This window comes from Amblyraja radiata, chromosome 10, assembly GCF_010909765.2.
Source record: "Amblyraja radiata isolate CabotCenter1 chromosome 10, sAmbRad1.1.pri, whole genome shotgun sequence".
Lineage (NCBI taxonomy): Eukaryota > Metazoa > Chordata > Chondrichthyes > Rajiformes > Rajidae > Amblyraja > Amblyraja radiata.
The window spans coordinates 53,013,754-53,035,560 of NC_045965.1; the positions used below are offsets into that span (position 1 = coordinate 53,013,754).

Below are 21,807 nucleotides of genomic sequence, written 5' to 3' on the forward strand. Positions count from 1 at the left end.
ATTAACCCGAAGCACAGATAAAAGGATAAACACAAAGGCTTGCATTCATAAAGGTTAATAATTCATTAAGTATGTTTCAAGACAGCCTTCCGCCAATGAACCATTTTGTACTGATGGTACAAAATATCCCAATTAATACCAATCTCCACTGAGTTCGTATATCTTAGTTAATATGGAGCAAAGGTAGCTCCAGGTAACTCCACGTGGGTTTTCTCCAGGTGCTCCGGTTTCCTCTCATATTCCAAAGACGTCCAATTTCTAGATTAATTGGCTTTGGTAAATTATACCTAGTGTGTAAGATAGTGCTAGTGCACGGAGATTGCTGATCCATGCAGACTCAGTGGGCCAAAGCGCCTGTTTGCTCCATGTATTTCTGAAACTAAACCTAAAAACTAAAAACTGCCCTGCCATTATTCCAGCACAATCACATCCTTCCTATAGCATGGCGGCCAGAACTGCATGCAGTACTCCATCTGAAGTCTGACCAAGATTTTGTAAAGTTGGAGCCTAATCTCCCTACTTCTGTATTCAATAGCCCGACTAATGAAGGCCAGCATGCCATATGCCTTCCTATCCATGTTATTTACCTGTGTTGTCATTTTCAAGGACTTGTATCCAAGGTTCCTCAATACTCCCGAAGACCCTATCATTCATGGTGTAGGTCTTTGCCTCATTGGTATCCCAAAATGAATCTCCTCTCATTTGTCTGGTTTAAACACTATTTGGCATTATTCAGCCCAGTTCACCAACACATCTTCCCGCAGTAACTTCTACACTACCAACAACTCTACCAATCATAGTGTTATTTGCTAACTTCCTGATCATACCTCTCTTATCCATATCTAAGATATTCATGTATGTTTTTTATACCATCTGACATGTGCACATATAAAAACACTGCCTGAGACCCAGAAGAACCTGGCACAGGTTCACTAGACGCCAACAGGTCCACGTTCCTATGTAAACATAGTTATCTTAATGAAAGCTGTTACTGTTGTAAAATCCATTTAATTATATTGATTGAGGGATAAATGTGAGGCAATATATTGATAAAACTTCAAAAAAGTGCCCAAAAATAGACACGGTTTCGGTTTAATATCTAATTTAGAAGATGGCACCCACTGGCACTATAGTGACAATGGACAAGACCAACAAATGTACAGATTCCCAGCTGAAAGAAGATAGGGGAAAAATTGATCTTGCGCCACTAGCACTTAAACGTGCGATTATCAGTACTGGTTGGAATTTGTTTTATTGGCCATAACAGGTGGAAAGTACAGCTTAATATTCTACTCCACATTCTGTATCAGCAATCAAAAAGGTTTTCTTCCAATGAAAAACTGGAGGAACTGTAAAATAAGGAGAAATTGAGTGTACAATTCCAGGATCCAATGAGAAACTGTCAGCATAAACAGACAGAAGCATGAGAACATGAAGACAATGATTCATTTAATTTGTTGATACCAACTGACCTCTAACTTGCAGAGTTATAATTTGTGCTGCACCCAGCTGTTTTTGTGATTGCTCCAAGTAATAGGATTCTGTTAAATGTTTCTATCCTCACATCAAAAATAATGAAACTATTTTACTACATGTTTAAAAGACCACAACTGATTTGGTTCAAAAAACAAGTTGGACAAATGTAAAACATCTCGCTGTTCCAGAATCAATTTTGCTTAATGAAATATATATATATAATGAAAAGGTTAATAAGGCATCCTTAATTGTGATCACTTAATTCCACTGAAGGAGATAGGATTTAAACAGCTATTAAAAGGGGAGATAAAGTGGTAGATTTAATATGAAGCGTTACATATCACAAGAATACACTGCACCAGTTTCTCAAATGTTCATCAGGCATGAAGTGCAGGTAACATTGTTCCAGGCTGTTGTTGGTGTTCCTCCAATGTCTGAATTTTTTCCCGAAGTTTGTTCATTTCCAGCCGCTGCATTTCAATGATCCGTTCTGACTCCTGGTCGAAATTAAGACGTGTAATTGTTTCACTTCGTGAACAATTGTCTGGGGAGAATAAAGCAAAACAGATGCATTTGTTCTTTTATCTAATATTCTGACCAGAAAATGTTTCTCAATACAAAGAAATAAGCACATGAATTTGTCCTTTCTACTGAGGCGCTCAATGAAACACATTTTATCAGATGACACAAATAAACCATAGTTGAGTCCCCACTGGTCAGCATGGACATGATGGGCAGAATGGCCTGCTTCCATGCTCTGTGACTCCAAAGAGCCCCTTTCCAAAATGCCTTGGCATTACAAAAGAAACTGAAGCAGGAATTGGCCATTCAATCTCTTATGCCTGTTCCATCATTCAATAAGATCCTGGTTGACTTTTCACCTCATTGCCAATTTCCTGCACTAATCCTCATGTCTCTTGACCTTAATTATGAAAAGTCTGCAGATCACTGCCCTGATTAAAATCAATGCAATGGCATCCTGCGTAGGACATTTTACTCCTGCTTCTCGATTCACCAGCCAGTTGAAAACACCAACTCTGTACCTACCTTCTCAAACCGTTTACGTTTTTTTTTTTGTTTCTTTGAGATCATTTCTCATTCTTCTAAACTCTGAAAAGTACAGGGTTAGTCGGCTGAATATCTTTTCAAGGGATGATCCCCTGTTCCTATCCCAAAAATAATTTTGTGAACATTTTGCACACTCCCGCCATTATAAGTATATTCAGGCTGTGGGAGGCGGCAGACCTGTACACAATATTTAATGCTATCACCCTGGGAGCCTACATGATACCAGTAAGATGTTTCCTACTTCTATACTCAAATTCTCCCACACCATTTGTTTCATAATTAGTGCAGTTCCAGTATGCAAACTTTCAGATTTTTCAAGAACAAGGACATCCATATCCCTCTGAAAAACAACGGTCACGGTGGTGCAGCTGTAGGGTTGCTGCCTTACAGCACTTGCAGCGCCAGAGACTCGGGTTCGATCCCGACTACAGGTGATGTCTGTACAAAGTTTGTACTTTCTCCCCGTGACCAAGTGGGTTTTCTCCGAGATATTCGGTTTCCTCCCACACTCCAAAGACGTACAGGTTGGTGTATGTGTAAATTGGCTCTAGTCTGTGTAGGATAGTGTTAAAGTGCAGGGATCGCTGATCGGTGCAGACACAGTGGGCCGAAGGGCCTGTTTCCCCTCTGTATCTCCAAAACTAAAACCTAAACCTCTTTCAATCTCTTTCCTATTAAAAATTATTCAGCCTTTATTTTTTTTCTAACAATATATTCCATATCCACGAACCTGCCTATTAACCTAGCCTATCCATACCCCTCTGGAGGGGCCTTAGATACTCTGCAAAGCCCTACATCTTACATTGTTTTGCCTCACTGACAAACTTAGATAATTATCCTTGGTCCCAATATCCAAATCACTGATGCGCCTGGGAGATGGCAGCCCTGCCGGCAGTCTGTTTGTCTTTTCACTCTTTTTAAAATTATAACGTTTGTTAAAAGTTTGCTTTAATGTTCTTCGGTTTGTTTTATGTGGGAGGACAGGGAAGGGGATCGGGGTAAACTTTTTTTCAAGTTCCTACCTTCCCGGAGATGTGATCAACCTTCGGACAAACATTCTCCAGGCTCAGCGGCCTTCCATCGATGGAGCTGGAAGCCTCCTCGGACTGTCGTGAGCCCCACCACAGGCGCGGACTTAACATCGGAGCTGATCCCTTGCCTGGGACTGCTCCCACCGTGACCACCGTGGACTTTACCATGAAGGGCTCGCAGTCTCGGGAGAGCCTAGTCGGGAGCTCCAACGTCGCGGACGGTTCGAACAGCCCCGATGCAAGGTTCGATCGCCCGGCACGGGGGAGCTGACATCCCCCCCAATGCGGGAGCTTGATCGCCTCGACGCAGAGGGCCCGGACGCCACGGGAGTCAAGACGAGCCCGTCAACGGGGGCTCGAGGCCCACGACCAAGGAAGAACAAACGAAGAGACTTTAACTTTATTTCACCTTCCACTACAGTGAGGAATGTGTAGGAGTCACTGTGGTGGATGTTCATGTTAAAATGTGTTTTTTGAGTGATCTGTTGCTTTTAATTGTATGACTGACCTGGCCAATGAAATTCCTCGTATGTTGCAAAACATACTCGGCGAATAAAGTATGATTCTGATTCTGATTCTGATTCTGAAGTGATGAGTAGCACTGATTCTTATGGTATCATAGTATTCACAGCCTTCCAGTCCCACAATCACTCCCATTTCTCTTCTGTAACCCACCCTCAGTCCACATCAGTATACTACCCATTCTACTGGATGATCTAATGTTGTTAAATATTCCTCTGTGCAGCACCTTACCAACAGCTTTCAACTGGTCGAAACACATCACATCAACTAATTTCCTCTTATCTTTTTTGGATGTTACAAAAGAAATCCAAAAGACATATATAAACAAAATGTCTGACATATATTGATAATGACTCTGTCCAGTCTTATTATAAGTTAAGAGAAATAGAGAAAGAGAATTAAGAGAAAGAGAAACTTATTATAAGATAAGTTAAGAGATAAGTTATAACTAAGTTACAGAGAAAGGTTGAACAATTTAGGTCTTTATTCTTTGGAGCGCAGAAGGTTAAGGGGGGACTTGATAGAGGTCTTTAAAATGATGAGAGGGATAGACAGAGTTGACGTGGATAAGCTTTTCCCATTGAGAGTAGGGAAGTTTCAAACAAGAGGACATGACTTCAGAATTAAGGGACAGAAGTTTAGGGGTAACATGAGGGGGAACTTCTTTACTCAGAGAGTGGTAGCTGTGTGGAATGAGCTTCCAGTGGAAGTGGTGGAGGCAGGTTCGATTTTATCATTTAAAAATAAATTGGATAGGTATAGTGGTTGGGAAAGGAATGGAGGGTTATGGTCTGAGTGCAGGTAGATGGGACTAGGGGGAAAATAAGTGTTCGGCACGGACTTGTAGGGCCGAGATGGCCTGTTTCCGTGCTGTAATTGTTATATGGTTATATAGTTACTACTTCCCTAATAATAGATAGACAATTAATAATAACAGACTAATAATCTGTGATTCCCTGCATTCTCACTGACTAGTCTTTTCTATCATCCAATGTTTTGGAGTTGCTTTAGAATGCCTGCATTTTAACACATGACTTGATATGTCCTGTTTTACAACGGTGAAACCATGGAGAACAATTAAGATGATGCAAAGTATATTTTTAATATAAACATGACACAGGTAGATGATATTAGAACAGGGATCTGTCACTGGAGGAGGCAATGGAAGTGATCTACTGGAGTTCTAATTATTCATTTTAACATTGGAGTAATATAGAAACCTTAATAAGATAACATTGTGAAAGTGGAAGGTACTGTGAAAATTCACCTTTTGATGATAACTGTATAAAAAGGTCTTCAGAGTTAGGCTTTTCTGGTCAAGGATGTTACCCATACTTAAAAGTGAGCCTGCATCATTTTTTTGGCCATGGGTATGAAACTACTGTTTTTTCTTATGGGTGTGAAAATAATTTTTGATTTTTCTTTTCTATATTGTTTTGCCTTAGAGATTTAATATGTAATAACTGGAAAATTATTCCAAATTTTAATAAGTTTCAATGGATTCAACGGCATTCCTTTAGGAAGGAGATGAGGAGGAATGTATTTAGTCAGAGGACGGTGTATCTGTGAAATTCTTTGCCAGTGATGGCTGTGGAGGCTGTCAATGGAGATTTTTAAGGCAGAGATAGATCATTTCTTGATTAGTACAGGTGTCAGGGGTTATGGAGAGAAGGCAGGAGAATGGGGTTAGGAGGGAGATATAGCTGTCCCATGATTGAATGACGGAGCAGACGATGGGCCCAATGGCCTAATTCTGCTTCTATCACATGATTTATTTCCAAAATATAATTTAACCATTTCCAGTCAAATTTGCCTGGTATGCATAATTGTGATCAATACATATACTAGGATGATGATACAAGTTAGGAGATTAATTGGACTTCCGAGTTTTTCCCTTGTTGTTTCGCTGTTAGTTTATTGAGATTTCAATATTTTACCTTTAAAGTCTGCGGCACATGGTTTCTTGGTCTTTTTCTGGGTTCCAAGGGTTACTTCCAAATCATGTACCTTGATGCGAGCAATCTTCAGGTCCTGCCGCAGATCGTTTATCTCTTTAATTAAAACAACGTTTTCCTGAGAAATCGAAAAGACTTGGCCTTAGTTAGTTCCTAACTAAAAGTGGAGTGAGTAGCACAAATAATTACAATGTTGTTTGTCTATAAAGGCAAGGAAAAATTTAGAACATCATAATAAAGGAGCCCAATGGATCTGCAATAACTAGCTTAAGTCTAAGATGGGAGTATAACTTTCCCACAATGATTATTCCTCATTAGGTCATTTGGGGCCATATCATTGATGAGCAATAATGTTAAATAATCATGTCATTTAAAATTATTTCCATCTTTTTAGCATTAAATTATTTACCTTTTCGAAAAAATCTGAAAATAATCTATCTGTAGACTGTAGTTTCAACATTGCTATACAATTTTCTCCGTTCATGTAGCACTTTTAAGTACCCCAATGTGCTTCATGTAGGGATTTCAGACAAAGGAAGGATGCAGAGATGGAGAAAAACACATTAAGGAACGATTAAAACATGGGGAAGGGCTAGATGAAAATGAAATATAGGGATGCAGATTGATTTAGGAAAATAATTCCAGAGCATGGATCAAACATGGCTGGAGTAGGATTAAGATACAGAAAGAACAAGGCAATTAAACATTTTTTATAGCAGGAAGACATTTTGAACTTTGAGGCATTAATGAATAATGACTGAAGTGGATCCGATTCAAGACAGAGTATATGCCTCAGGTTTTCAGAAGACTGAAACTTTCCAGAGGAGGAAACTGGTCGGGCAAGCACAAACATGTGATTTCAGCTGCAGATGGGATGATGGAAAAGGGTGAATTACAAGGAGAGCAGTCATTGTAATAAGACATGAATGTGATCAGAATCCAAGCTCATGTCACATAAGATGGTGAAATGGCAGGCAAATTAGTTAAGCCTGTGACAATAGCTGCAGACAGTCATGGGGAACTTGTATTTTTGTAGCCATTACTGAAGCCAGGGAACTGTGGCTCATACTGGATATTGTAGTCTGAAACAGACAGAGGATGAATGATCTGAGATGAGGGAGGGATTTTTATGCTAGCTGTTTATTGAATTTGAGCCTAAAGTTATCCAAATTTAAAATACTGCTTGGCGTATAACACCCATAGCACGGTCTCTACTTTTCTGAAACATTTCCTATTCCAGGATGCTCAAAATTATGGCCGAGAAAAATGTTGCTTAGATTGAACTGCCCCACCCACTCCTCCACTTTCCAATCAACCAAGGGGTCTGAAGGAGAGCACGTTTCACCCTTGCAGTTGGACAGACCATGTTACAATTTGGGCTTCAAACCAAAATGGACCATGTTCCTAAAAAAACATTCCTTCAAGTGATCTACTGTAAAATGTTTGCCTGATGCTGAAATGTTTAAGAAAGAACCGCAGATGCTGAAAAAAGCGAAGGTAGACAAAAATAATGGAGAAACTCAGCGGGTGAGGCAGCATCTATGGAGCGAAGGAATAGGTGATGTTTCGGGTCGAGACCCTTCTTCAGACTGATGTGGGGATGGGGGGGCGGGAAGAAGAACGGAAGATGCGGAGACAGTGGGCTGTGGGAGAGCTGGGAAGGGGAGGGCAATGAGGGAGAAAGCAAGGACTAACTGAAATTAGAGAAATCAATGTTCATACCGCTGGGGTGTAAACTATGCAAGCGAAATACGAGGTGCTGCTCCTCCAATTTGCAGTGGGACTCACTCTGGCCACTCTGGCCAGAAAGGTCGGATTCGGAATGGGAGGGGGAGTTGAAGTGCTAAGCCACCCGGAGATCAGGTTGGTTATCAGGATGCAATAGATGAGGTTGGAGGAGGTGCAGGTGAACCTCTGCCGCTCCTAGAAAGACTGCTTAGGTCCTTGGATGGAATCAAGGGGGGAGGTGAAGCGACAAGTGTAGCAGTTAGGGGCGTGGCCACGGGGGGGGGGAGATGGCAGCCCTACCGGCAGTCTGTTTGTCTTTCCATTCCTTTTGCTATTTTAGTATGTTAGAAGTTTGTTTTAATGTTGTTTTATGTGGAGCGGGGGGGGGGGGGGGGGGGGGAAGAGGGGATCGGGGGAAACTTTTTTCAAGTTCCTACCTTCACGGAGATGTGATCAATTTTCAGATCACATTCTCCGGGTTCTTAGGCCTACCATCGCTGGAGCTGGAAGCCTCCTCGGACTGTCGTGAGTCTCACCGCGGGGCGTGGAATTAACATCGGAGCCGATCCCTTGCCTGGGATCACTCCCACCGTGACCACCGCGGGCTTTAACATTTAGGGCTCTCAGTTTCGGGTGAGGCCGAGTCGGGAGCTCCAACGCCGCGGAAGGCTCGACCAGCCCCGACGTGAGGTACGAATGCCCGGCGCGGGGGAGCTGACACCCCCCCGATGCGGGAGTGGAGCGCCTCGACGCGGAGGGCCCGAACACTGGCTACGGGAGTCAAGATCGTCCCGTCAACGGGGGCTCGAGGCCCACGATCGAAGAAGAGCTAGCGGAAGGCCTTGAACTTTATTTTGCCTTCCACCAGTGAGGAGTGTGTAGGAGTCACTGTGGTGGATGTTCAATGTTAAAATGTGTTTTGATTGTTCCGTTTCCAAGATGGCTGCCGGAAGAGAGAGTGAACGCTGGCGGATTAGCTGCCGCTGCTCTCTCTTTGAATTGTGTATTGTTGATGTCTTTACTGTTTTTTTTTTGTTTTGTTTCATTCCGCTTATATGTTTTGTAATCTGCTTACTAAATTTTGTAAGGCGTCCTTGAGAGTCCTTTGAAAGGCGCCCATAAGTTAATGTATAATAATAATAATAAATAATTTCCTGCGGTTGCAAGGGAAAGTACCAGGAGAGGAAAGTGCGTGATGCTGAAAGATTTTTTTTGTTTAAATGTAGTCACCTGGGCAATATGCACCGGAGGATAAACTCTGAATAGATGCCAATTAATTTAAGTGCATGAAGGCTCAGAACACTTTCCATCATATTTTCCTTGGCACTTTTTCCAGTGATTACTCACGTCCATCACAAAAGAGAAAAATCTGTTTATTGTGAAGATCCTTAAAATGTATTCAAACATACATTAGTAAATGCAATTCATGCCAGGATTGCTGATCTAATTATGCGGTTTTATTTAATGAATATTTCATAATAATGATGTTAAATTTTCCTTTGGGAAAATTAATAATGTCAATATAACCACAAGGCTCAGCTTCAAACATTCTGAATCTTAAAAATGAATGTTCACATGAAATACAATGTACAACCTAATGAAAACAAAAGAAGAATCTGACATCACCAAAAAAAAAGTTACATTCTCTGACTTAAATGTATTAACCGTTTCTTTCAACAAAGATGCAATACTCTGTTGCCCAGGCTTGAATTTATTACCTGCATAATGCGGACATTGTCAGCGCGGTGAATCTCTGCATCTTTCACTAGTTTTTTCTGAAGTGTTGCAATGCTTTTCTCCAGGTGGTTTCTTTGTCGTCCAAACTCTCGCTGAATATCTGAATCCATAGCTGTAATATCAAACTGGCAAGTAGGAAATAGTTAAAGAAGAAAAACTAATTCATGTGGACCATTTAAATTGGAAGTTAGATTTTGTCAAGTAAATAACTATAGTTAAATATCCTGGGGTGTGCTAAAGTTCAGTGGGAGCGAGGAGCACAAATACATATTTCCTGAAAGTGGCACTGCAGGTTGATAGGGTGGTGAAGTGGCACACTGGTCTTCATCAGTCAGAGAATTGAGTATAGAAAAGGACACAAAATGCTGGAGTAACTCAGTGGGTCAGATTGCATCTCTGGAGAACATGGCTAGATGACGTTTCGGGTGGAGACCCTTCTTTAGACTCAACTCAGATTGAGTATAGAAGTTGGGATGTTATGTGACAGTTGTGCACAATGTTAGAGTAATCAAACCCTGTCATTAAGATTACCAGATGAGCAGAGGAAATGATTCAAAGATGTTCACAAAGCCTCCTTCCAGGGAGTGTTATGGGTCTGTCCCACTTAGGCGATTATTTGGCGACTGTCATAGTTGTAGCTGGTTGCTGTAAAACCGGCGACTGGACCCCCCTACGACAATGTCTACAACAACCTACCACCTAGTCGACGTCAAGCTACGGCAAGCTACCGCCAACCAGTGACCCATTAGGACGTCCACCTACGACCACACCTATGACAACCTACGTCCACCCGCGATAAGCTACCACAAGGTACGACAAGTCAGTCGCCGGTACCTATCGCCAATCAAATTCACCGGTGACAACCTACATCATCTTGGCGACAACCTACGTGATCCTGGCGACATCCTGCGACAGCACCTATGTCAGGAGAAGTCAAGCTACGCTCATTGTCGTCAAGCCAACTATCTTTGAAAGCCGCCGAAAAATCCAGCGGCGACCAGAAAAACGCTACGATTCTTTGGGCGACTGAGGAGACTGTGGCGACTTCATGCCCACGTGGTTTTTAGGTACAGCTTGTTCCCATTGCTTAGTAACGAGCAGCGTCACATGAGGGTCAAGAGCTGAGATTCCGACTCTGAGGTCAGAGGGACTAACGGGTTTATCTATACACGAGGAGTAATGAGATTTTATGAAACGAACGACAAGGTGTTTGGCAAAGCTTGGTGTCGCTTGTCCTTTACTTTCACTCGTGAGATTTACTGGATCCTACAAGACTATTCACGACCATACAGGCGACACCCCGGCGACCATGTGGCAACAGCCTAGTTGCCTGTAGTCGCTTTTAAAAATCGCCTAAGTGGGACAGAGCCATTACTGAGAGTTACAAACAATGCTCGTTTGCTGCATCAGCTAAACGCATGCTCATTAAAAACACAGGCAAGTTTAGGAACAGGAAATCTTTCCATTTCCTCAATGTGCAAATCGTAGTAGATTGTAAGAAGAATTCCCTGATGATAAATATCGTGTTTCTAGGAAGCACGTGACTCCTTCTGCCTGAGAGTGTTCCCACTGTCAGACATTTTCTGTGGCTGGCATTACTCTGAGGGATAGTCATAGTCATAGTCATAGAGTGATACAGTGTGGAAACAGGCCCTTCGGCCCAACTCGCCCACTCCGGCCAACAATGTCCCAGCTACACTAGTCCCACTTGCCTGCGCTTGGTCCATATCCCTCCAAACCTGTCATATCCATGTACCTGTCTAACTGTTTCTTAAATGATGGGATAGTCCCAGCCTCAACTACCTCCTCTCGCTGCATGTTCCATACACCCACCAACCTTTGTGTGGAAAAAGTTACCCCTCGGATTCCAATTAAATCTTTTTCACTTCACCTTGAACCTATGTCCTCTGGTCCTTGATCCCCTTACTCTGGGCAAAAGACTCTGTGCATCTACACAATCTATTCCTCTCATGATTTTGTATACTTCTATAAGATCTCCGGTCAGGGAACGACAGTGTTTCTTCTCCGTGGATTGTCACCTTGTCGTGGTGGAGGAGCTTGTGTGGTCCTGAGATCCTGAGAACGATGCCGTCTGGAGCTATGCTCCTGGTAGGGCCACCCATGGCGGTAAGGTCGAGGGGGAGATCTCTGACAAAGAGCAATCCAACCAAGACCTCAACGGTGGAACAGGCGGAGGACAATGGCACACTTTAGTGGAGCATCACAACGGCTGGATGAAGGCTGCAGCAGAAAAGGATCTCCGGTCATCTTGGACTCCATGCCACTGGATCCTGACCCAGATCTGTGCACCAGTCTCTCCACGTTTAACAAAGTTTCGCACAGGCGTCCTCCATATAGGGAATTCATCTAACACCCTGGATTAAGTCCTCTGGCGATCAGCAAGTGGTGACGGGGGCAGGATTGTGAGATCTGGAAGCCCCTAGTTATGAGCTGACACAACAAGTGGTGGATGCTAGATTCAGTCGCTGGACTGTTGCATCTGCACCCATGATTGAGCAGTCCTCTTTAAGATCCATTCTGCTCACCCCACTTGGGGAAAGGGCTAAAAAAGGTGCCCTAAAAATAGCCGGCCTCAAACTTACCGACTGGATTACCGCGTTCAGAGGTATCACCACACGTGGTCAGAAACACAGAAATATGAATATGAACTTTGAAGCATGGAATATGCGCACATTGATGGATAGTGCAACCAGTAACAGACCAGAGAGGAGAACCACGATCATCGCAAGAGAACTGAGAAGATGCCGGATTGACATAGCTGCCCTTTCTGAAACCCGGCAGGCAAGACGAAGGACAACTGAAGGAGCAGAACACTTTCTTCTGGAAAGGAAAAGCTGCTGATGAGCCCAGAATCCATGGTGTTGGGTTTGTCATCAGGAACCAGCTCATCAGCCACCTCTCTGAACTTCCTGTGGGAATCAGTGAGCGTCTCATGACCATCCATCTAGTGCTTGCCAACAACCAGATGGCAACAGTTATGAGTGCCTATGCCCCAACTTTAGACTCTGAAGAGGAAGTAAAAGAGAACTTCTACGCCTGCTTGGACGAGACATTGTCTAAAATCCCCAGGGAGGATAAGATTATTCTCCTAGGAGACTTCAACACCAGGGTCGGCCGGAACCAACACCTCTGGAAGGGGACCATTGGAAAGGAAGGTATCGGGAACATGCACTGCAACGGAGCTCTGCTTCTCAGCAAATGTGCTCAGCACGACCTCATCATCACAAACACCCTCTTTCACCAGAAAAACAAACTAAAGGCATCTTGGAGACACCCACGATGCAAACAGTGGCATCTCATTGACTATGTCATTGTACAAGCCAGGGACTGCCGTGACGTGACCATCACAAGGGCCATGATCGATGCAGATGACTGCTGGACAGATCATCGCCTCATCCGCTCCATGATGTCCATCAAACTCAAGAGGAAGAGGAGGATTCAAACGAAGCAGATCCGGCCAAGGCTGAACTTTGAAAGCTTGGAGGAAACTGCCCCCCAGCAGTGATTTCAGGCTTCTCTTGGGGAAAGCCTCCAACAGGAATATCCTGATGATATTGAAGGGCACTGGAGCTGGCTCAAATCGACCATCATTGATACCTGTAAAAACATCTTTGGGTGCAAGTCCAGAAAACACTAGGACTGGTTTGACGAGAACAACACAGAAATAGAACAGCTCATCTCCAAGAAAAGGAAAGCCTTTTGTGCCTGGCAATGAGAGGACAGTCATACTTGTTTCGAGTGACCGCCAATGATAAGATCTCCCCTCATCCCTCTGCACTCCGTGGAATATAGACCCAGCCTACTCAACATCTCCCTATAGCTTACACCCTCTAGTCCTGGCAACATCCTCGTAAATATTTTCTGAACCCTTTCAAACTTGACAATATCTTTCCTATAACATGGTGCCCAGAACTGAACACAATACTCTAAATGCGGTCTCACCAACATCTTATACAACTGCAACATGACCTCCCAACTTCTATACACATCCCAACCTATACTGGCTTACAGGGGCTCTCATGATTCTGCTTGATTCACTAAAGGCTACTACAACTAATTAGGAAAACTAATAAGTGTTAGCATTAATTGCTAGAGGAATCAAATACAAAATATGGATTCCTTGAATATTTTAGATGCATGATCAGCAAGTGGTTGAAAGGTTACTGAGAGATTCAGCTGGGAAGAAACTGTCCTTGAATTTGGAGGTGTGTGTTTTCACATTTCTATAACCTTTCCCCGATGGGAGGCGGGAGGAGAGAGGTTGGCTAGGGTGTGACTCATCCTTGATTATGCTGCTGGCCTTGCCGAGGCAGCGTGAGGTATAAATCGAGTCAATGGCAGGGAGGTTGGTTTGTGTGATAGTCTGGATTGCGTCCATAATTCTTGCCGTCTTGGATGGAGCTGTTCCCAACCAAGCTGTGATGTATCCTGATAAAATGCTTCCTATGGCGCATCTGTAGAAGTTGGTAAGAGTTGTAGGGGACATATCAAACTTCCTAGGCCTTCTGAGGAGGTAGAGGCATTGGTGTGCTTTCTTGGTCGTTGCTTCATGTGCCCCTTGCAAGCCTTAGCAATGGACACAGTTGTGTGTCTAATTTCAATAGCTCTACAGAGTAAAGAAGGTATAGTTTTTACTGAGTTGCACAATGTAAATATTTCAATTGTACATATGGCCTTACCACATCCGACTGAGGTACATATTTCTCGTACAGTTGCTGCACACTTTCCTTCAGTTTTTTTGGATCCTGAATAAACCCCACACAGTTGTATACATCAGTCTTAAAACGTTTGACGACTGATTCTACACTATGCACCTGAAAGAAAAAGAATGGGAAACCATTAAAAAAGAATGGATGTCTCTCAGATAGGGAAAAGAGGAATTTTCAAAATAATAAAATCATTTAATTGAAGTATTTTTGTTTAGAAATTGGATTTATCCCTTATTTGGTGACCATATTTTATAGATAGCATAAACTGTCAATTTGTCTTTTCACACAAAGGGTGCCAGGAGAGGTAGTTGAGGCAGGGACTATCCCAACATTTAAGAAACTGTTGGACAGGTACATGGATAGGGCAGATTTGGAGGGATATGGACCAAATGCTGGCAGGTGGGACTAGTGTAGCTGGGATGTGTTGGCTGCTGTTGGAAAATTGGGCCAAAGGGCCTGTTTCCACACTCTATGACTATAACTCTATGATACTCACCAAGAATACATGAATTGAGTCATTCTTTTTTTGAGGAACTATTACTGTTGTGCCTATCCTTCCTTTAAGAAGCATTTGACCTGTGCAATTAAACAATTTTGCCTGTGGACTCAATGTCTGCAATGTAGATGGGCACAATGCAGAAAGGGTAGTAGTGGATGGAGAGAGAGTTCATGAGAAAAGTAGAGAAGGGAGTAAAAGCAGAATGAGTCTCTGATGACTTCCCCGACACATGGATTGGGCAGCTTGTACCCTGTGCAGTGGACAGCAGAAACATAGGGGCCCCGGGTTGCAACATCTGTAGCCACAGGAATTAGATTTTTAATACATTAAAATGACTGTGGAATAGATTTATAAAATACTAGACTAAGTGGGACCCGTTGGGTCCCAGCATCACACGGGAGGACTGGTCACCAACGCAATATTACACCTCTCCACCAATTCCAATATTGCTCGCCAGTGGTGGGGGGGGGGGGGCTTTCTGTTGCGCTAGTATGGGTGTTGCGGGCTGACGGTACTGGTTTCCAGAGGGCTAGTATAGACATTGTGGGCCGAATGGATTCTTGGGCTGGCAGCCAACTGTTGCAACGATTTTAAAAGCCAAGCCAAGGCAAACAATTTGGCTGCAGCCACCCGACAACCAAAATTCATTTTGTGAACACAAACTTTTTAAAAAGGCGAGGCAAACAATTGGGCAGCAGCCACCTGACAACCAAAATTCATTTTGTGAACACAAACTTTTTAAAAAGGCGAGGCAAACAATTGGGCAGCAGCCACCTGACAACCAAAATTCATTTTGTGAACACAAACTTTAAAAAAAAAAGGCGAGGCAAACAATTGGGCAGCTGCCACCTGACAACCAAACTTCATTTTGTGAACACAAACTTTAAAAAAAAGACGAGGCAAACAATTGGGCAGCAGCCACTTTACAGCCGCATCGAGGCGACTCAACGTGGAGTAGACGTGCATTCAGTGTTTATTCGCAGCTCAGAGAGCCGTGACCCTCTCGCTTCCTGGGTCTGGCAGCGTGAGGGACAACACTTCCGGGTTTTATAGTCCCTCCCCCCTGCCGCCAGTGGGGGCAGCAGAGAGAATGGCAATTTTTTAATAAACATTAATATCTCTCTGATTTTTCATCGATGGGAAATATCCTCCGGTCCCGGAAGGCGGAGGGGGGCTCTGAGTGAGGTGGCCAAATAAGACGGCCGTAGGTGGTGACGTTCACTTGGAAATCGCAGCATAGTCGGCCAAAAGCGGTCAAGATCAGACTTTTAGTAATATAGATGAGCAATTAAAACTTTATTTAGTCTATTATCTTTTCAGTTGATATTTTTCTAAAAATCATCGTCATAGTTTAGTTTAATTTAAATTTGAACGTTTAATGCTTTTTGAAGCCAAATTAATAATTGTATTCAGTTGGAGAATAACACATCAAAATATTTGTGCGTCATTGCTATGATATTCATAAAATTCATTTTACCATAACAATTGTTAATATTGATGCAATAAAAGTATTAGAGTCTGAAAAGACAAATCTTATGTGCCTGTCCATGTCAATATATACATGCATACATGATTTAATATATTCAAACCTTCTCCATTTCTTTACGCATCTCTGCTTCTGTTGCTTTCAATTTCTGTTTGAGCTCTCCGATATTAAGTTCCAGTTGTGTATTTTGTTTGTGGAACAATTCCAACTCAGTTTCCATCTACAAAGGTACCAGAAGGAAAAAAAAAGATAAGGTTAACCATCTCAGGGTGATAAGATTTACTCAAAGAAGCTTTATTTTCTATTCATTGTCACCTTTCATTAATTTTATTAAGAAGTTGTTAGAAGCTGTGAACAAACAGGGAATAGAGGGATATAGACCTTGTCCAGACAGATGGGGTTAGTTTAGATTGGCATCATGATTACCACAAACACCATGAGCTAAAGGGCCTGTTTCTATGATGTACTGTTTTATTTTTATGTTTTAGTACAAGAGGACTTCTTGCATGTGAACTGCAAGAGATGATTAGCATATTTTTTGTGTTTTTTCTGATACCCGAAATATCATCTTTGCATTTTGTTTCTGTTTGGAAAGCTTTTGAACCAGATCTTTTAACAATAATTTTCCAAGGGTTAGGGAAATATGTAATTGAATTGGGAACTTCAAATCTCATTTAGTTTAGTTTAGTTTATAGATACAGCGCAGAAACAGCACCTTCCGCACTGACCAGCGATCCCTGCACATTAACACTATCCTGTACACATTAGGGACAATTTACACATACCAAGCCAATTAACCTACAAACCTGTACGTCTGTGGAGTGTGGGAGGAAACCGAAGATCTTGGAGAAAACCCACGCAGTCACAGGGAGAACATACAAACTCTGTACAGACTGCATCCATAGTTGGGATCCAACCCTGGTCTCTGGTGCTACAAGCGCTGTAAGGCAGCAACTCTACCGCTGCACCACCATGCTGCCCTTTTGTAATTTTAAGAATGTTACGGTGAGAAAAATTGGCAAATTATTGGCATTAATGTACAGAGGGATCTTAGAGTCCCTGCTCACAACTCAATAAAAGTGGCAAAAGAGTGGTAAAATGGCATGATATTCTTGCTTTCATAGGTCGGGACATTAACCTCAATCCCTCTAAAGCTTTCTTTTCTATACACCAGTCGACACATTATTTAAATATAATTATTGTAAATGTCTCAACCACTTCCCCCCTATTTGAAGAAGTTGCCCCTCAGGTTTCTAAAACTCTTTCCCTTCAGCATTGGTGATATGTAGGGGAGGGGGGTGGGGGTGGAGGAGGATGGTATTGGTCTGATAATATAAAACTGAGAACTTCTCACAGAGAGTGGTGAATCTTGAGAATTCTCTAACCCAGAGAATTACATCATTACAGGTTTTTAAGACAAAGAATATACATTTTTGAAGGATCAGAGAATTGAGCACTATGGACAACTTGCACAAAATAGGACGAGGCCTGAGGCAGATGAGCCACAATCATATTAAATGGCAGGGTAGGCTCAAGTGGCCAGACGCCTGCTCCTATTATTTTTTATGTTTTCATCGTGAAATCCTTCCAAAAATACTGAGGAATAATATCAACGCATGTTGTTTCATTTCTCGTCCCACATTAGTTGCGTTTAGAGATACAGTGCAGAAACAGGCCTTTCGGTCCACCGAGTCTACAAGGAACAAGATGAACCATACACTAGGGGCAATTCACAGAAGCCAATTAACCTACAAACCTGCATGTCTTTGGAGTGTGGGAGGAAACCAGATCACCTGGAGAAAACCCACATGGTCACAGAACGTACAAACTCCGTACAGACAGCACCCGTAGTTAGGATCAAACCCGGGTCTGTGGTGCTGTAAGGCAGCAACTCTACCGCTGCGCCACCATGCGCCCTGTTATACTGAGGACAGCTACACAGCCAGAGGTATTGCCTTTCCAATGAGTTGTTCTACCGAGGCCCAGGCTGCTCTTTCAGACAAATGCAAGGATGTCTTGCTCAATATTTAATACTTACTTGCTGAATCTGTTCTTTCATTTCTTTTATATCATTTTCTCTTGGCTCAATCTGCTGTTTTAGTTCCTTGATTTTGTAATCCAGAACAAACTTAAATTTCTCCAGTTCTTGATTCTTCTTTTTGAGATCATAGATGCGCTTTTCCTACAGAAGATCAGAATGTTAGATACATTTTACAGCTGTTGTAATTTCTTGCTGTCCTCTACTGGAATGATGCTGACAGTAACAACCTTCAGTCTATGCATTAGAGCTATGCATATTTGCCATAAATGCCATAAATAAAAACATACTTTTTGTAATATGTTGAAATGGCTGCAGTTATATTCAATGAGGTATAATACAATTGAATGAGTGACATTGCAAAATCTGAAGTTCCTCAAATCTTTTCCACAATGCAGCATTATATACCACTTTTGTCTTCTTCCCAATGTAACAGGGTCACAGAGTCTTACAGCATGGAAACAGACCCTTCAGCCCAACTTGCCCACGTTGCCCCCTCTAGACAAGTCCCACCTGCTCGTGCTTGGGCTATATCCCTAACTTTTGCTGGCTGTGTACCTGTCTAAATGTTATAGTACCTGTCTCAACTACCTCCTCTGGCAGCTTGTACCTTATATCCACCACCCTGTGTAATATTGTTATAATATACAATGGTATGAGTGTTTTGTCTCTTGATGCTAGTTGTAAATGTCTGATCATGTTTGGTCTCAGAAACTCATTAGATATGTTTGGTAGTTGAATGGGAGACCACTTGGGCTCACAAAAGGATGAGGGTGATGCCACTACATTACCGAGTTAACATTTTCATAGCTGACTTGGAAAAATTAGAAAACATAACATATTTTAATTTGAAACTATTGGGAGTGAACAAAGTGAAAGCAACAAACAGAAATCTGATGAAGCATCTTCAAGCTGAGCTGTTAACTCTTTTCACAGATGTTGCATGTTCTATTGTGGGTTTCCAGCATTTTGCCGATATAAATAGAAATCTTGATTGAGAGTTAAGCAAAGCTTCTTCCACATGAGAATGAATTAAACGGTAACCAAAAAGCAAAATAAAGCAGATACTGGAAATTGGGAAATAAAACCAGAAAATAATCTCTCCCATCTAGGCAAGTTCTTTGTCCCTTTTTTCATATTCCCAGCTGACTCACCTTATCTTGGATCGTTTCATCTCGTTCTAAAATTTCTTTCTTCAATCCTTGGATGTCTTTCTCCAGAGATCTGATGACTCCATGTAACTTCTGCTGTTCTGTTTTCAGTTTCTCAATCTCTCCCTGTCGGTCTTCAATTTCTTTCTGCAAACTGGTAAACTGCGAAAAGAAGAAATGTTGGAGAGCGATGAGAGGACAGAGTAAAACCATCGGACTTCCACACCTAATGGGAATGAAAAAATGATCAAGTCTCTATCACAAGACAGTTTTCCAAATTTCCTAAGTTCTGTGTTCCATGTTCTTAAAAGGGGACTTGCATCTCTCTGGAGAAGGGAACTTTCAATGTGCCAGATAAAGCAACAAGGATCCATGATATATCAGTTGAGAACCACACAATTACTCATCATTTTCAGATAGCTTGCTTGGAACACCGATCAAAATTTCCTTGCTTCGTATGCTGACTGCAAAGTTGGAAGTCTAAGCCACAGCACTATAAAGGCAATTCCCCAGCCTAGAATTAAAAAAAATAAAATGACCTGTTCATACCTTTTTCCTCATGATTCCCGTTTCTCCTTTCAGTCGGAGATTTGCCTCCTTCTCATCTCGCAGATTCCGTTCATATTTAATTTTAATGTCCTGAATTTCACGGTCACAGTCCTCCTCTATTTGTTTCTTTGTTTCATCAGACTCTTTAATCTGATGCCTGCTCTCTTCCTGCAACTGAGATAATTAAAAGAGGAACCATCAGTACCACAGTCAACTGAATAAAACAAAGAGAAAGCATGAAATAGTATTAAACAGTAAGTTGATTGTAATTTGTGAAAAGTATGTTTAATTTTACAGAGTCACATTAATTCCTATTTCACTTGCTTCTGCCTTACCTCTGTGATAAGTGTGGACTTCTCCTGGAGTTTGGTCTCATAGTACTCTGTCAGCTCCTCTAATGCTTGGGTCTTACTTTCATCCATCTCACTCAATTGCCTCTCATAATCTTCCTGCATCCGCTGCGATTTCATTTGCAGCTCCTGGTATTTTTCATATTCCAACATTAATTTCTGATTGTTCATTGTTTCTAAAATTGGAAATATGTATGGAAGTAAATTTATTTTGAAATATGTATGCAGCAGATGGCCTGATTCCAGCCTGCAATGTGTTAGATTACCTGGTGAAATAGGGCAGGGCTATTGGAGTGATCATCACCACAACTGATTGGAGATAGTAATGAATACCTCTGTTTATTCATTGCCAGAGCATGACTTGTTTTGACAGAGTTTCTGACCAAGATATTAACTCATTCTTTCTCTTTACAGGTTCTGATGCGCCTGCTGGCTATTTTTCAGAGACCTTTATATGTTTTCTTTAGTCATCTGAACAAATATTGTTGAAACTGTTTGAAAACTACTGAGAGCCTGAACAACTTTAAAGAGCAATGATAAATAAGGATAAGTTAGAGAACTGACTACCAGCAGAGTAGTAGGGGTACTGATTTTCGATGATCTGCCATGATCATATTGATTGACGGTGCTGGCTCGAAGGGTCGAATGGCCTACTCCTGCACCAATTTTTCTATGTTTCTAGAAGTTGTTTGTATTGTGACTTGTAAATGTATGATGACCACGGAAGAGTTCCTGGACTGAGAGGTGAAACTGAGAGGTTTGAATGCCCTCTGCTGGCAAGTGGCAGGTAAGAAATGTTCACTTCATATACTGTATGAGAAACAATTAATAGTAGAAAAGGAGAAATTAGAAACGACTCTAACACTGCCTTTGTGCCACTGTTACTGAGTTTGGATTAGTTTCCAAAAAACTACTTCAATTAACGTAACCCTTGCGACCGCAGGAAATGCTACACTTGTCACTTTACCTCCCCCCTTCATTCAAGGATCCAGGCAGTCTTTCCAGGTGCGGCAGAGGTTCGTTCACCTGCAACTCCTACAACCTCATCTATTGCATCCGCTGCTCCAGGTGTCAGCTGCTCTACATCGGTGAGACCAAGCATAGGTTTGGCGATCGCTTCGCCCAACACCTCCGCTCGGTTCGCCTTAACCTACCTGATCTTCCGGTGGCTCAGCACTTCAACTCCCCCTCCCATTCCGAATCCGACCTTTCTGTCCTGGGCCTTCTCCAGAGTGAGGACCACCGCAAATTGGAGGAGCAGCACCTCATATTTCGCTTGAACAGTTTACACCCCAGCGGTATGAACATTGACTTCTCTAATTTCAGGTAGTCCCTGCTTTCTCCTTCCCTTCTCAGCTTTTCCTCAGCCCACTGTCTCCGCCTCTTCCTTTCTTCTTCCTGCCCCCGCCCTCACACCAGTCTGAAGAAGGGTCTCGACCCGAAACGTTGCCTATTTACTTCGCTCTATAGATGCTGCCTCACCCGCA

At 42.3% G+C, this 21,807-nt stretch overlaps 1 protein-coding gene across 1 annotated transcript in view; it reads right to left on the reverse strand.

The window, feature by feature from the left end:
• Positions 1–1,432: 1,432 nt before the first annotated feature.
• Positions 1,433–21,807, reverse strand: part of cfap57 (cilia and flagella associated protein 57) — a 46,304-nt gene continuing 25,929 nt past the window's right edge. The window contains exons 14-22 of the mRNA XM_033028862.1: positions 20,306–20,496; positions 19,971–20,144; positions 19,425–19,583; positions 18,271–18,414; positions 16,336–16,452; positions 14,218–14,352; positions 9,499–9,642; positions 6,035–6,170; positions 1,433–2,020 (exon numbers count right to left, since the gene is read on the reverse strand). Coding sequence (XP_032884753.1) covers positions 1,854–2,020; positions 6,035–6,170; positions 9,499–9,642; positions 14,218–14,352; positions 16,336–16,452; positions 18,271–18,414; positions 19,425–19,583; positions 19,971–20,144; positions 20,306–20,496 — 1,367 coding nt within the window. The 3' untranslated portion in view covers positions 1,433–1,853. The remainder of the gene's footprint in view (positions 2,021–6,034; positions 6,171–9,498; positions 9,643–14,217; positions 14,353–16,335; positions 16,453–18,270; positions 18,415–19,424; positions 19,584–19,970; positions 20,145–20,305; positions 20,497–21,807) is intronic.